This window comes from Carcharodon carcharias, chromosome 5 (genome assembly GCF_017639515.1).
Source record: "Carcharodon carcharias isolate sCarCar2 chromosome 5, sCarCar2.pri, whole genome shotgun sequence".
Classification (NCBI taxonomy): domain Eukaryota; kingdom Metazoa; phylum Chordata; class Chondrichthyes; order Lamniformes; family Lamnidae; genus Carcharodon; species Carcharodon carcharias.
This window is the reverse complement of record NC_054471.1, coordinates 192,395,428-192,411,278: the sequence shown is the minus strand read 5'-3', so window position 1 is coordinate 192,411,278 and position 15,851 is coordinate 192,395,428. Positions and strand designations below refer to the sequence as shown.

At 40.0% G+C, this 15,851-nt stretch overlaps 1 protein-coding gene across 1 annotated transcript in view; it reads left to right on the top strand.

Annotated features, from left to right (window-relative positions):
• The window catches only part of LOC121278378 (dihydropyrimidinase-related protein 5-like), a 76,521-nt gene that overhangs the window by 20,398 nt on the left and 40,272 nt on the right, over nucleotides 1-15,851 (top strand). Inside the window, exon 3 of the mRNA XM_041188738.1 lies at nucleotides 15,446-15,625. Coding sequence (XP_041044672.1) covers nucleotides 15,446-15,625 — 180 coding nt within the window. The remainder of the gene's footprint in view (nucleotides 1-15,445; nucleotides 15,626-15,851) is intronic.

The window sequence follows — 15,851 nt, the reverse complement described above, 5'->3', positions numbered from 1 at the left end:
GAACTATTCAATTATCAAGGGATATAGAATAGTAAAATATTTTATAGGCATATCAATAAAAATAGCTGGGGTGGGAATAGGAACATTTAAAGGGTAGAGACACATGTATTCTCAAGAAATGGCATCAATATTAAATAATTATTTCACTTTGATATTTACCAGGGAGATAGAACAGCTGGACATGATATTGCTCACCTCATTATTCAATCAGATAAGTGCATTTAAAATTTTTTAAAAAGGGCATGTATTGAATAAGCTAATCAAATTTGAAGAGGTTAAAGCCCCTGGTCTGGTTAGATTGCATCCATATATTTCAAAAGAATCTAGGGAAAAGATAGCAGAGATATTACTACACACAACTAATAATTCTTTAGAAAAAGGTGTAGTGCCAGAAGACTGGCAGATAGCTGTCGTAATCCCTACATTTAAGAAGGGAATAGAACATGCTCAGGGAATTGTAGACCAGTCAACTTATCCTCAGTGGTAGGACAAATAATAGAATCCCCACTAAAGGAGAGAATAGAAGAACATCAAGAAACAAAAAATATAAAAACAAATAATCAGAGTGGATTTCAAAAGGGAAAATCTTGATTGACCAGACTTTTTGAATTTTCTGAGGAGATAAGAAAGAGTAGACAATGGTAATACAGTAGAGGTAATTTATCTGGGTTTTCAAAAGGCCTTTGATAAGGTCCCCTCACAACATTTAAGAAGCATTTAGATGAACACGTGAAACGCCATTGCGTACAGGGTTACAGGCTAAGTGCTAGAAAATGGGATTAGAGTAGATAGGGGCTTAATGACAAGGGCAGCATGATGGACTGAAGGGCCCCTTTTTGTGCTGTAAAATGCTATGACTCTATAATAGGCTAATGAACAAGGTCAGAGAATGTGGATTTGGGGGCAAGTGGCAGACAGGATTGCTAGTTGGCTTCAAGTTAGAAAGCAAGGAGTGGGAGTAAAGGATAGTATTTCAGTGTAGGAAGCATTGTTGCATAAGGTTCAGTGCTAGGACAATTGCACAATTTACATGAATGATTTGGACTTTGATTCAAAAACGCAATTTGTAAATTTGCAGATGATACCACATTGTGGAGAGGGGGAATGGCCAATACTGAGGAGGATTACAACAAATTACAGAAGGATATTAATAAACTTGCAGAATGGGCATATAATTGGTAAATGAAGTTCAACACAGATAAATGTAGGGTAGTACATTTTGGTAGGAAGAATAGGAAGATCACATTACTTGGAAGATGCGATAAAGGAAAAAGGGCTTTCAGAGTACAAATACAGCAGTTGCTAATGGTTGTGCCACAGGTTAGCAATGCTGTTTTTTTTTAAAAAGAACAAACAAAGCACTAAATTTTATTTCTAGAGAGATAGAATTGTAAAGCAGGGAAGTTGTGCGAAACCTGTATCAAACCTTGGTTCGACCACGCTTAAAGCACTGTGTGCAGTCCTGATTACCATATTATACAAAGGATATAGAAGTACTGGAGAGGGTACAGGGAAGATTTACAAGGATGAAACCAGACGTGCAGGTCTGCATATTGGGAGACGATTAACAGCTGGGTCTTTTCTCATGAAAAAAGAAAACTGAAGGGATGACCTAATTGAGGTCTTCAGAATTATGAAAGGTTTTGATAGAGTGGATACAGAGAGACTGACCAGGATTTTCTGGTCCCGCTCGCGGTGGGACCCATGACAAGATCTGGCAAGACAGCCAAAAGTCCATTGACTTTAGACGAGTATTTCCAATCCTACCTGGGCTGGCCAGTGTTTCCTCTTGCAGGGAAGAGCATAACTAAAGGCCATCAATATAAGATAGTCATAAAGAAATCCAATAGGGAATTCAAAATAAACATTTTTTTTACCAAAAAGGTGGTGATGAATGTGGAACTGGCTATCACAGGGAGTGGTTGAAGCAAATTGGTATAGATGCATTTAAAGGGAAGCTAGACAGCTGTATGAAGGAGAGGGAATAGAGGGTTACAATAATAGATCTAGATGAGGAAAGATGGGAAGAGACTCGAGTGGAATATAAATGCAGCTGTGGGCTGGTTGGGGTGAAAAGCCTTTCCATGTCATATATCATGTAATCCTATGTATCTCCCCAGCCCTGCACTCGGAACTTTATTTTCCTAAGATTCTGGCCCCTTGTGCATCCAAACACTTGCACCAAAACTTTCCATTACCTTAGCTGTACTCTGTCCTCCCTTGGCTTGGTGTCTACCTTCCATACGCCTATCTAGAAAGAACCATGGGATGTTCTTCACATTGATGGTTCTGTACAAATACAAGGTATTGATTTGTCCTTTATATATTAACAATGAACTGCAGTTGCCATGAAACCTCTCTTGATGTGTTGAGAAATAAAGCATTTTGTAAGTAAAAATAATCGTTTGATTTTAATTATAATTGAACATTTAGCTGGAAAGATAAAAGCTGAAAAGATGCAATGGAAAGAATTCTGGTTGAAAAATAGTGGAAATGTAAGATGCAAATAGATGGTACGATGAGAAGAAACTATTTTTTAATTGTAAATTAATTAAATAGAAAAGAAAAAGTAATGTCCAGCTGGAGTGATCACAAGAGTTGAGAACAAAAGTAGATCATTCAGCCCCTCGAGCCTGCTCCGCCATTCAATAAATCCATGACTAATCTGATTGTGATTTCAACTGCACTTTCCTGCCTGTCCCCCCATAACCCTTGACCCCTTTGTCAATCAAAAATCTGTCTTAGCATTGAATATAGTTAATGGTCCAGCCTCCATTACACTTGGAGAAGAGAATTCCACAGACAGTGCAGAATTACAGACCTTCAGTTGCCTCTTTGGATCTTCTGACTTCTCACAAGCCTTTAAATCACTTTGACTCTGCTTCCTGCAGCTTGAGACTTTAATCTTGATGTTTGGAGCCTTTTTCTGCCCCTCATTTTTAACTATACTTAACAGGACCTTTTCCAAATTTCTGTCCTTCCCCTGACTAGGCCTTCTTGGAGCTTTCACCTGTTTCACTCCCCTGGATTTGGGGACTTTCTTCTTCAGCTTGGAACCTGCTATCTGTCTCTTTGCTCTAGTCTCTCTATGGCAGCTACTTTTAACCAATTTTAGCTTGGACTGGCTATCTGCCCCATCTGAGTTACATCTGGCTGGAGCTGACTTCAAACCAACTGAACTCAAACAGCTTCCAAATCAAACTGCTGTTTCTGCTTGTGTCTGTGGGAGGAACCTGCCTCTCTGGGCCCCTTTTGCTAGGCCACAACCCAGTTTTTCTACTCATTTTTGCTTAACTTCTCTAACAGTCGTAAACTCTCATTAGAAATGCAGACACCTTTTTTAAAGTGAAAATAAAACTCAACTTGACCTTTTCTTAACGCACAGATACAGAAATACAGATCAAACTTAAACATTAAAGTTAAAACTCATTACTAACATCCATAAATACCAATATAACTTATCTAAACTAACTCTATTTCCAAACACTTCTCATCTCAGTCGTAAATGGGACACCTCTAATTTCTAAACTGTGTCCCCTAGTTCTAGCGTCCCCACAAGGGAAACATCCTCTCAGCATCCTATATTTTGTCAATTCCCCTCAGGATCTTTATATGTTCCAATACAATCACTTGTCATTCTTCTGAACTCTAATGGGTACAGGCCGAACCTGCTCAACCTTTCCTCATAATCTAACACCTTCATCCCAGGAATCAGTCAAGTGAATCTTCTCTGAACTGCAAAAATATGGCAGATGGAGTATAATGTTGGAAAATGTGAAGTTGTTCACTTTTGCAGGAAGAATTAATAAAGCAGAGTATTACTTAAACAGAGAACAGCTGCAGAATCCCAAAGTGTAGAGGGATCTAGGTGTTCGAGTGCATAAGTCACAAAAAGTTAGTATGCAGGTACAGTAGGTAATAAAGAAGGCTAATGGAATGCTATCCTTTATTACAAAAGGAATTGAACATAAGTAAGGATGTTATGCTTCAGTTTTACAGGGCATTGGTGAGACCACTGTAGAGATGTACTACCGAGAGGCTTCTTTAATTGAACAACAAACTGCATTTACAGAGCTGTTGGATTAGCTGCCTGCTTCTTGCAAGGCTATAATACACTTCCCCGGCTAGGAAAACTCAATCCCCTTATGAGATTCCCTGCGCTCAGTGGTTGATTGGCTGTTCTGACCAGTGACCCTTACTCAGTAAGGCTGTCCTTAACGCAACAATCCCCGCATCCCTTCCCCTTTAACTCCTTGTTTTACATTCCTTAAACACATTACTTTAACAGGTGAATAGAAAACAATGTCAAAGATCTTAGAAATAATCACACCTGCACTTTGCCATGAATTCAGACTATGTACATGTACGTAGGGCCAACAATTACAAATTAAATCGTTGAGCGGGTTTTCTTATGAGGAAAGGCCGGACAGGTTAGGCTTGTATCATTGGAATTTACACGAGTAAGGGGTGACTTAATTAAAACCTGTAAGACCCTGAGGGGTCTTGACAGGGTGGATGTGAAGAGGATGTTTCCTCTTGTGGGAGAATCTGGAACTAGGGGTCACTCATTTAAGAGAGATGAGGAGAATTCTTTTCTCTCTGAGGGTTGAGAGTCTTTGGAACTGTCTTCCTCACAAGGCGGTGGAAGCAGAGTCTTTGAGTATTTTTAAGTCAGAGTTGGATAGATTCTTGATTAACAAGGGGGTGAAAGGTTATCGGGGGTAAGCAGGAATGTGGGGTTGAAGTTACATTGTGATCTTATTGCATGGCAGAGCAGGCTCGAGGGGCTGAATGTGCTACTCCTGCTCCTAATTTGTATGTTCGTATGAGGGCGTAATCAAGGTATATGACAACCCATGGTAGTCCCTCTCGTGGACTTGCCATTGTCCTTTGAAATATTCTTCATGCAGAAGATACACCAGAAGGGAGGTGCGTATACTGGAAAAGGCCTTCGTGTGTGTTTATTGTGATGTGTTACATATCTTGAGTTCCTGGCACACATGGTTCATATCCAGCTTAGTGTAGGACCTCCTGACAACTTTGTGTACAAGTCTTCAATTCTTGGAATTGGATATTTAACCAACTTGGCGGCTTGATTAACTGTTAGGTTATAACCGCTTGAAATACAGACGGTCTTATCCTGTTTCAGTATGGGGACGATGGGTGCTGCCCATTCTGAAAATTGAATTGGCTGTATGATGCCTAGTTCCTTCAACCTGTTTAACTCAGCATCCAGTTTTTCTCTTGAGGTATATGGCACTGGTCTTTCCTTAAAACTCAGAGAGTTGCCTCTGGATCAACATAAATCTTGGCTTGCAAGCCTTTGATTTTTCCTAATGCTTTGCGAAAGACGCTGTCATATTTTTTCAACAAATCTAGCAGTCCTCCTGCCCTCACTTGAAAAATCTCAGACCAAGTTAACTTGATTTCTTTTAGCCAATCACGGCCCAAAAGACTTGGTCCTTCCTCAATCGTTATTATGACTGGGAGCTGGGCTGACAGCTTCCTGTAGCTCACAGGTACCATGGTGGTGCCATTTCCTTTTATTGCTTTTCTAGTGTAAGTCTTCAGCTGGGCAGAAGTTCTCTCCAGGCTCAAGGGTTGGGTACCTTCCCTCAGGTACTGAAATGTGTGCTCGCCCATTACTGTGGCTGATGCCCCTGTCTCCACTTCCATAACTAGAGGCTTCCCGTTCACATGGAGTGTGACAGTAATAGGGTCTGTCTTGACTGCTTTAAGATTAAAGAAAGAATGAATGTCAGAATCAGTTACTTCAGGCTCTTTAACGTTATGTAATTCTAACATCTTTGCTGGCTGGTTACTTGGCAGTCTGCGCTAAGCTCTGCACTGTTTTATCAAATGTCCTCTTTTGCAACAGTAATTGCTCTCTGCCTCCTTAAATCTACATGTTGCAGGAGTGTGGTTACCCCCACATTGGTAACATTTCAACTTGGGGATCACTGTCTGCCTTTGGTATTTCTTTTGATTTCTGGGTGACTGGGAATGGTTCCTGCTTTGCTGCTGCTTCAGCGATTTTGGTGCCACACCTGGCTGCAGGTTCCTGCCCTAACTAGTAAATGGCACAGTTTTGCCAGCTCTGTAGCTCCCGTGAATCTTTTTCAGTGCCTTCCATGGCCTGTGCTATCTCCATTGTTTGTTTAAAAGTTATATCGACTTGTACAAGCAATAGATGCTGAATGGCGTCATTGCGCAAGTCACAAACTAACCAATCCTGCAGCATGTCATTCAAGGTCGCTCCGAAAGCTCAATGCTCTGACAGTTGCTTCAACTTAGCAATATAAGCCGTGATAGATTCACCTGGGGCCCTCACCCTTGTATTAAATTTGAATATTTGCATAATTACCGATGGCTTGGGCTGAAAATGGCCCTTCACTAAATCCATGAGCTCACTGAATGATTTGGAGTCGGACACGCTTGGGGCTGTGCGACTACAAATAAGGTTGTAAGTTTGACTCCCACAGATGCTCTATTTGCTTTGCGCTTTGCTGCCTCCCCTATTTAGTCGGCTTAGAAATAAAACCAGAGGCGTTTGACTCCTGTGGAGGAGTCAAATGGGTCAATGGGTCAATCCTTCCAAAGAGAGGCATCCTGGTGAGTATATATCTTTTTCTTTCTTCTTTAAAACGAGATGCTCACGGTTGTCAAGCAAGAGGTAGCATCAGGATCATTTATCCTGATGCTACTGGATAGAAAATCAGCTGAAAAATAGGAAGGAGAGAGTTATGGCCAATGGATATTTTTCAGGCTGGAGGATGGTTTGTAGTGGGGTTCCCAAGGGGTTGGTATTGGGACCCTTGCTTTTCCTGATATATATTGATGATCTAGATCTCTGTGTGCAGGGTACAATTTCAAAGTTTGCAGATGATACGAAGCTTGGGAATATTGTAAACTGTGAGGAAGACAATGTAGAACTTCAAAAGGACATAGACAAGTTGGTGGAGTGGGCAGATAGGTGGCAGATGAAGTTAAATGCAGCAAAATGTCAGGTGATGTATTTTGATAGGAAGAACATGGAAAGACAATATAAAATAAGGGGTGAAATTTTGAAGGGGGTGCAGGAACAGAAAGACTTGGTGTATATGTGCACAGATCACTAAAGGTGGCAGGACAGGTGGAGAAAGCAGTTAATAAAGCGTGTAGTATCCTGGGCTTTATTAATAGGGGCATAGAGTACAAGAGCAGGGAGCTTATGCTGAATTTATATGACATACATTAGACCTCAGCTGGAGTATAGCATACCGTTCAGGGCGCCACATTATAGAAAGGATGTGAACACATTGGAGAGAGTGCAGAAGATGTTTTCAAAAATGGTTCCAGGAATGAGAAACTTGACTTATGAAGATAGATTGGAGAGGTTGGGACTGTTCTCCTTGGAGAGAAAAAGGGTAAGGGGAGATTTGATAGAGACATTCAAAATCATGAGGGGGCTGGTCAGAGTAGATAGGGAGAAGCTGCTCCTGCTTGTAAAAGGATCAAGAACGAGAGAGCACAAATTTAAATTGATTTGCAAAAGAAGCAAATGTGATGTGAGAGAAGGCTTTTTCACACAACGAGTGGTTTGGGTCTGGAATGCACTGCCTGGAAGTGTTGTGGAGGCAGGTTCAATCAATGTATTCATGAGGGCATTAAGTGTTTCTTTGAATAGAAACAATGTGCAGGGTTATGGGGAAAAGGCAGGGCAATGGCACCAGGTCATACTGCTCATTTGGAGGGCTGGTGCAGACACAGTGGACCGAATGGCAGCCTCCTGTGCCTTTAAAATTCTGTAATTCCTCGTCGCCAGATGTAGAGATGTATTACTGAGAGGCTTCTTTAATTGAACAATTAACTTTATTTACAGAGCTGTTGGATTAGCAGCCTGCTTCTGGCAAGGCTACAATACACTCCCCAGGCTAGGAAAACTCCACCCCTTATGAGATTCCAAGCACTTGGTGGTGTTTGGCTGTTCTGACCAGTGATCCTTACTCAGTAAGGCTGCCCTTAAAGCAACAATCACCACATCCACATCTCGAATATTGTGTGCAATTTTGGTATCCTGATTTAAGGGAGGATGTAAATGTGTTGGAGGCAGTTCAGAGGAGGTTTACTAGATTGCTACCTGGAATGAGCTGGTTGTCTTATGAGGAAAAATTAGACATACTGGGCTTGTTTCCACTGGAGTTTAGAAGAGAGAGGGGTGATTCGATTGAAGTATATAATATGCTGAATGGTCTTGACAAGGTGGACACGGGAAGGATGTTTCCTCTCGTGGGTGAGTCCAGAACTAGGAGCACTAATTTAAAATTAGGGGTTGCCCTTTTAGGACAGAGATGAGGAGAAATTTTTTTCTGAGAGTTGATTGACTTTGGAACTCTCTGCCTCAGAAGGCGGTGGCGATGGGATCATTGAATATTTTTAAGACAGAGGGAGATAGATTCTTGTTAGACAAGGGAAACAAATGTTATCGGAGGTAGATGGGAATGTGGAATTCAAAACACAAATAGATCAGCCATGATCTTATTGAACTCCTATTTCATATGTTCTTATGATTCTAAAGCAATTATATCCTTTAAGTAATGAGACCAAAACTGTATGCAGTACTCAAGATGTAGTCTCTGTACAGCTGAAGCAACACTTCCCTACTTTTATACTTGACCCCCCTTTCAATAAATAACAAAAATTTTATTTGCCTTCCTAATCATTTCTGAATTACCTGCATTCTAATGTTTTGTGATTCATGTACCAGGACAGCCAGATCCCTCTGTACCTTAGAGCTCTGCAGTCTCTCTCCATTTAAATAATATGCTGCTTTTCTGTTGTTCTTGCCAAAATGGACAGGTTCACATTTTCTGACATTATGCTCCATCTGCCAAATTTTTGCCCACTCACTTTATCTATGCCCCTTTGTAAACTCTGTGCCCTCTTGACAATTTACTTTCCTAGCTATCTTTATGTCATCAGCAAATTTAGCAACCATACATTTGGTCCCTTCGTCCAAGTCATTTATATAGATTGTGAAGGAACTGGTATGGTTCTCAGACTGTGAAAGGAGGAATAAAATGAGAGGCCTGATACTACTTGTGGGGACAATTAGCAAAAATAGTGTGTCAACCCCAAGATGTAATGAAGAGATTTGCAGGATAAGTATAAGGTAAACAATACAGTTATCTTTAGGTTGTTTTCTGTATCTAATCTAAAGGTATAAAAGTAGCAAATTAATTGACTTCAATGACTGATAATTCTCCTCAATATTTCAACTTTAATTGCCTTGGTAGATAATTGGGGTGGATAAACTCCACACAATTGGAGAGAGAGCTTTTGGCACAGGGAATCATTGTATATATGGACATAGTGCAGCTCTTCATGTAAACCTGATTATAAAAATTAGATATGAAGATAAAGAGGACTTGGAACACTATGTAAACGTGAGCATAAATGTAGAGGACTGCTATTTTGGTAAGGAGTGATCTAACCACCATCAAAAGGTTGGCTGTCACTGCATTAGGTAAAATCACATAATTACTATACGTGGAAACCAATAATGATTAACTGCTTTCAGCCACTATTGGTAGCATTGAATGAGCAAATATATAAAAGCTATTTTGGAATTAAGACAGGCTACAGATAATTATAATGCAATTGAGGATGTCAGAAATTCTGAAGTAAAGTGAACACACCAGGGGCTAGTTATGAGGGAAGATAATTTACAGCTGCTTCATAATGCATCATTGGAAAACAAGTGTGAATGCTACTATAGACTATCCTAAGTATTTTAGCAATATTTTGGAACCAATTCTTGACTTGGAAGTAGTTGAACCTCATTGCAGGTCTAAATTGCATGAAAGTCAATGAGAAATTATTCAAAAATACAAAGAAATGACCTGTGGCCTGTGAATTATATAAAGATTACTTGAGGATAACTGAAATGAGTACTGCAAGAGCTCTGTGTAATTGAGAGGGACACTGTATTTGGCCACAGCGATCAAGGGAATGTTTTTAGCTGTACACAGAATAAATGGGAATTAAAGGTCAATTTAAAAAGGCTTCAAATAGTGTGAATAAATTGCACATATCTGTTTTTAGCTCTGGAATCATGTGGCTACCAATAAAGCACATGCCAAGCTTAATGAATTAAATATTAAGATGACACATGGACCAGATAGTATGCATCCTCAAATTAGCAAAGAGAGGGGCTAGGTGAAACTGGCTAATATTTTTGAAGTTTTGTAAACACAGGAACTGTATATGATGGCTCTCTTAATTGGTTAACTGGTATGTGATTCTACCATTTATATCTTGCACCTTTTTTGCACTTCATCAGTGGAGAAAATGTTCTCAGTTTTTTCCGGATGCTGTCAGTGTCTCAAGATTACCAAGACTTTGCTCATGCCTTTAGAAATTGCAGGCGGTGTTTCGAAAGTGCAAAGAAATTATTTTGAGAAAATTTAACTAAACTGTTAATAATGACAGTAGTGGAGGTGATATGGGACTTTTCTTGAGGCACTCAATAAAGATGAACATACAAAATTTCTGAAGATTTAACACTCATAAAATGAATGGGGAAGTAGCTAACTGAATTAAAGACTGACTATGAAGATACCAATAGAAAGGAAAAATTTATTTAGAGTTATGGTCCAAGTCATTCTAATGTTGAGAGAAATAGATACTGATATACAGACAGATCATTTAATTTTGAACAAAGGTTTTCTTGATAGAACAATCAATACTGTAATGTTGCACAGTATTGTGATCTATTTCAAAATCATATTTTTGACCCTATTGCAATTAATATGATGCTTTTTATTTGTAATGTAATTACATTTCCAGATCTTTTGTATTGAGAATTCAGCTGTTTTATCCTGGGCAGGAAAGGAAGACAAAATACTGGAAGTACTCAGCAATCTTTCAGGTTGATGATCTTTCATCAAAATATGAAATGTTCTTGAGAGGGAACAGTCCCTTCAGATTGTGGAAAGTGGAGAGAAAGATTTGTTTGGTGGTGGCATCATGCTGGAGGTGGTGGAAATGGCGGAGGATACTTGGTTGAATGTGGAAGCTGTGGACAAGGGGCACCCTATCATGGATCTGGAAGGAAGGGAAGAGAGCAGAGATGCAGGAAAAGGGACATGGTGAAGAGCTCTGTCAATCATGTTTGGAGGGGAATCCTCAGATGAGGAAAAAGGAAGACACGTTAGAAGTACTGGTATGGAAGGTGACATCACCAGAACAGATGCGACAAAGATGGAGGAATTGGGAGATTTGAAACAGGGAGCAAGCAACAACCCACTAAATTTCAGCCTGCTCTTGCCCGACACATCTCGTATTTTTCCCATCTTGACTTTGGCTCCCTCCCTCCTTTTTTCTTCCCTTCCCACCTAAATCGGTGACTCATCTGATTCTTCCATCACTTTCATAGTTTCTGGTTTCTTGACCCTAACTATCTACACTATGCATATTCAAACCTTCTACACTGAATGCCCAACTAGTTCCCATCTACCACAACCATCCTCCGCTTTGCTGAACTTGTTCTACATTGAAAATTTTCTCCTTTAACTTCTCCCACTTCCTCCAAATAAATATTGTTGCTATGAGAACCCATAAGGGTCTGAACTATGCCTGTCTTTTCATGGGATACGTGGAACATTCTTTATGCCAAACCAACTCTGTTCCCCTCCCTCACCTGTTTTTCCAGTGCGCTGATGACTGTATCTGTGTCAGTTTCCTGCTTTCGTCCTGAACTGAAAATTTGTTCACCTTGCTTTAAATTCCCCTCACCTTTTATGGTCAATCTCAGATTCTGCCCTTTCCATTCTCCACTTCTGTGTTTCCATTTCTGGGTGAGGTTATCAACCAATATCTACTCTTAAGCCCACCAAATCTCACAGCTACCTTGGCTACACTTCCTCCCATCCCACCTCCTGTAAGGTTCGATGCTATTCTTCCAGTTTATCTACCTCCATTACACCTGTTTTAACAATGCCATTACCCACACTAGTGCTTCCAGTACATCCTCCTCAATCGAGGATTCTTCTCCACCATGGTTGATAGAATGGGTATGGTCAACTTTTCAGCATTCACAAAAATTTTGCTTTTATGTTTAGCTAGTGTGATCCAGGTAAAACTAACAACTATGCATCTCTGCTTAAAATTTTTAGCACTAAAATATATAGCGTAACTGCTACATGACAATGGTTTGGTACGAGCCCAGCTTCATATTTTTCCCTTTTAACCCATAAAATAATTTTCCTAACCAATAAAATGGTTATTTTGGAGAGTTCTGTTTATCAATACCAATTTCTCAGATTATCTCCAACTATAACTTGTATGCTATCCATTCTTATGTCAGTTGGTGGTGCAAATGCCTAATCCTTATATTAAGAGAGAGAGTGAGGAATAAAGTATGGTCTGAAAGGCAAGAACCCATAATCAAGAGCATCAGTCCCTCGAGCCTGTTCCACCATTCAATGAGATCTTGGCTGAATTGTAATGTTACTCCATATACTTGCCTTTTCCCCATATCCCTTAATACCTTTGATTAACAAAAATCTGTCAATCGCATTTTTTAAGTTAACAATTGATCGAGCGACAAGTGCGATTTGTAGAAGAGAATTTAAAACTTCTACCACGCTTTGCATTTAGAAGTCTTTTCTAACTTCTCTCCTGAATGGTCCAGGTTGTTTAGACTATGCCCCCTTGCCCTAGACTCTCCAACAGGCAGAAATAGTTTATTTCTGTCTTTATGTTGCCCTTATACCTTGAAAGCTTCAATCAAATCATCCCTTAATTTTCTAAATTCCAGAGCGTGTAAAAGTAAGAAAAGCTTGCTGCAATTATAGGGCTTTGCTGAGATCACACCAGGGGTACTCTGTGTAGCTTTGCTCTCCTTACCTAAGGAAGAATATATTTGTCACAGAGAGGCTGCAATAAGGGCTTACTGGATTGAATCATGAGGCGAGAGGATTGTCCTGTGAAAAGAGATTAAGTAGAATGGACCTATATTCTTTGGAGTTTCGAAGAATAAAAGGTGATCACATTAAACATATCATTCAGGGAAAGGTAGGGCAACAAAATCCAGACCCCCTTGGATGAAAAAGGAAATAGAAATTAAGATAAAGAAAAAAAAATGTGCTTATGACAGGTGTCAGGTAGAAAATACAGTTGAGAACCAAGCATAATACAGAAGGTTCAGAGGGGAAGTGAAAAAGCAAATAAGAGACGCAAAGAGGGTTTATGAGAAAAGACTGGCAGCCAACATAAAGGGGAATCCCAAAGTCTTTTATTGTCACATAAATAGTAAAAGGATGGTAAAAGAAGGAATAGGGCTGATTAGGAACCAAAAAGGGGATTTACAGATGGAGGCAGAGGGCATGGCTGATGTGTTAAATGGAACACTTTGCACCTGTCTTTACCAAGGAAGCAGATGCTACCGAGGCTACGGTAACAGAGGAGGAAATTCTGTCTGAAGAGTTCAAAATTGATTAAGTGTTGCATAAGCTGTTGGTACTTAAAGTTGACAAGGCACCGGGACCCGATGAGATGCATCCAAGGATATTGAAGGAAGTAAGAGAGGAAATTGCAGGGACACTGGCCATAACCTTTCAGTCTTCCCTGGACTCGGGAGGTGCCAGAGGACAAGAGAATTGCAAACATTATTCCCTTGTTCATAAAAGGTTGTAAGGATAAGCCCAGCAATTACAGATCAGTCAATTCAACTTCAGTGCTGGGTAAGCTTCTTAAAACAATTATTCAGGATGGAATTAATAGTCACATGGAAAAATGTGGGTTGATTAGGAAGAGTCAGCATGGATTTCAAAAGGGGAAATCATGTTTAACTAACTTGCTGGAGTTTTTTGAAGAGGTAACAGAGGATTGATGAGGGTAATGCTATTGATATGGTGTACATGGACTTTCAAAAGGCATTCGATAGAGTGCCATGCAGCAGACTTGTGAGATAAGTTATAACTCATGGACTAAAAGGGACAGTTGCAACATGGATACAAAATTGGCTGAGTAATAGGAAACAGGGTAATGGTGAATGGATATTTTCCAGGCTGGAGGAAGGTTTGTAGTGGAGTTCCCCAGGGGTCAGTATTGGGACCCTTGCTTTTCCGGATATATATTAATGATCTAGATCTTGGTGCACAAGGGACAATTTCAAAGTTTACAGATGATATGAAACTTGGAAGCATTGTAAACTGTGAGGAGGACAGTGTAGAGCTTCAAAAGGACATAGACAAGTTGGTGGAGTGAGTAGATAGGTGGCTGATGAAATTCAATGTGGGGAAATGTGAGATGATGCATTTTGATAGGAAGAACATGGAGGGACGATATAAAATAAGGCATACAATTCTTAAGGGGGTGCAGAAGCAGAGGTAACTGGGTGCATATGTGCATAGATCATTGAAGGTGGAGAGAGCAGTTAATAAAGCATGCAGTATCCTGGGCTTTATTAATAGGGGCATAGAGTACAAGAGCAGGGAGATTATGCTGAGTTTATATAAACCAGATTAGACCTCAGCTGCAGTATTGTGTACAGTTCTGGGCACCATATTATAGGAAGGTTGTAAACGCATTGGAGAGAGTGCAGAACAGGTTTACAAGAAAAGTTCCAGTGATGAGAAACTTCAGCTATGAAGATAGATTGAAGAGGCTGGGACTGTTCTCCTTGGAGAAGAGAATGCTAAGAGGAGATTTGATAGAGGTGTTCAAAACCATGAGAGGACCGGATAGAGAGAAACTGTTCCCGCTTGTGAAAGGATTGCGAATGAGAGAACACAGATTTAATGTGATTTGCAAAAGAAGCAAATGCGATGTGAGAAAAAACTTTTTCACACAATGAGTAGTTTGAGTCTGGAATGCACCATCTGAAAGTGTGGAGGCAGGTTCAATCAAGGTAATAAAGAGGGCATGAGATGATTATCTGAAAGAAATAATGCTCAAGGGTACAGGGTAAAGGCAGGAGAATGGCACAAAGTCATAATGCTCATTTGGAGAGCTGGTGCAGATGTGATGGGCCAAATGGCCTCCTTCTGCGCCGTAACATTCTGTGATTCTGAGAGGGTTTTACAAGACAGAAACTGAATAGCTTTTTAGCCTGGCTAGAGAGTCTAAAACTAGTGGTCTCAGGATAAGGAGTTGGCCATTTAAGAATGAGATGAGAAATTTCTTCACTCAAGTGGCTGTGAATCTTGGAATTGTCTGCCCCAAATGGCTCTGGATGCTTAGTCATCGAATATATTCAGGACCATGACCAGTAGATTCTTGGACACCAAGGGAATTATATGATATGAACATAGGGCAGAAAAGTGATGTGGACGTTGAGCTCAAGGGACCCTATGGCCTTCTACTACTGTTCCTAATGCTCGTAATGCTATAGTTGAGTTTTAAATAAATATGAATAAAAATGAGCACATTTAAATCTTCAACAATTTTTTTAATTATTCAGGTGCAACTTGAAATGGATGAGCTAGTGAAAGAGCACGGAGTGAATTCATTCCAGGCATACATGACTTATAAGGACCAATACATGCTGCGGGACAGTGAGCTTTACCAAGTTTTTCGTGCCTGTAAAAGCCTTGGTGCCATACCTTGTGTCCATGCTGAAAACGGAGAGCTCGTAGCAGAGGTAAATGCTCACATTTAAAACTGGATGCCATGCCAGCAATGAAAAATGGTTGAAATTATGCATGAGTAGTGTTTGAAGTCATCTTTGAATTACATTTTAGACACGGGGACAGCAGAATTTAAGGTTGCATTCAAAGCTTTAATTAAGCCAATGTTATGTGTATTCTATGCTGCAGAACTTCTAGTAGCATTAAAGCTAATGCAGGTGAATTAATAATTTAATTCTG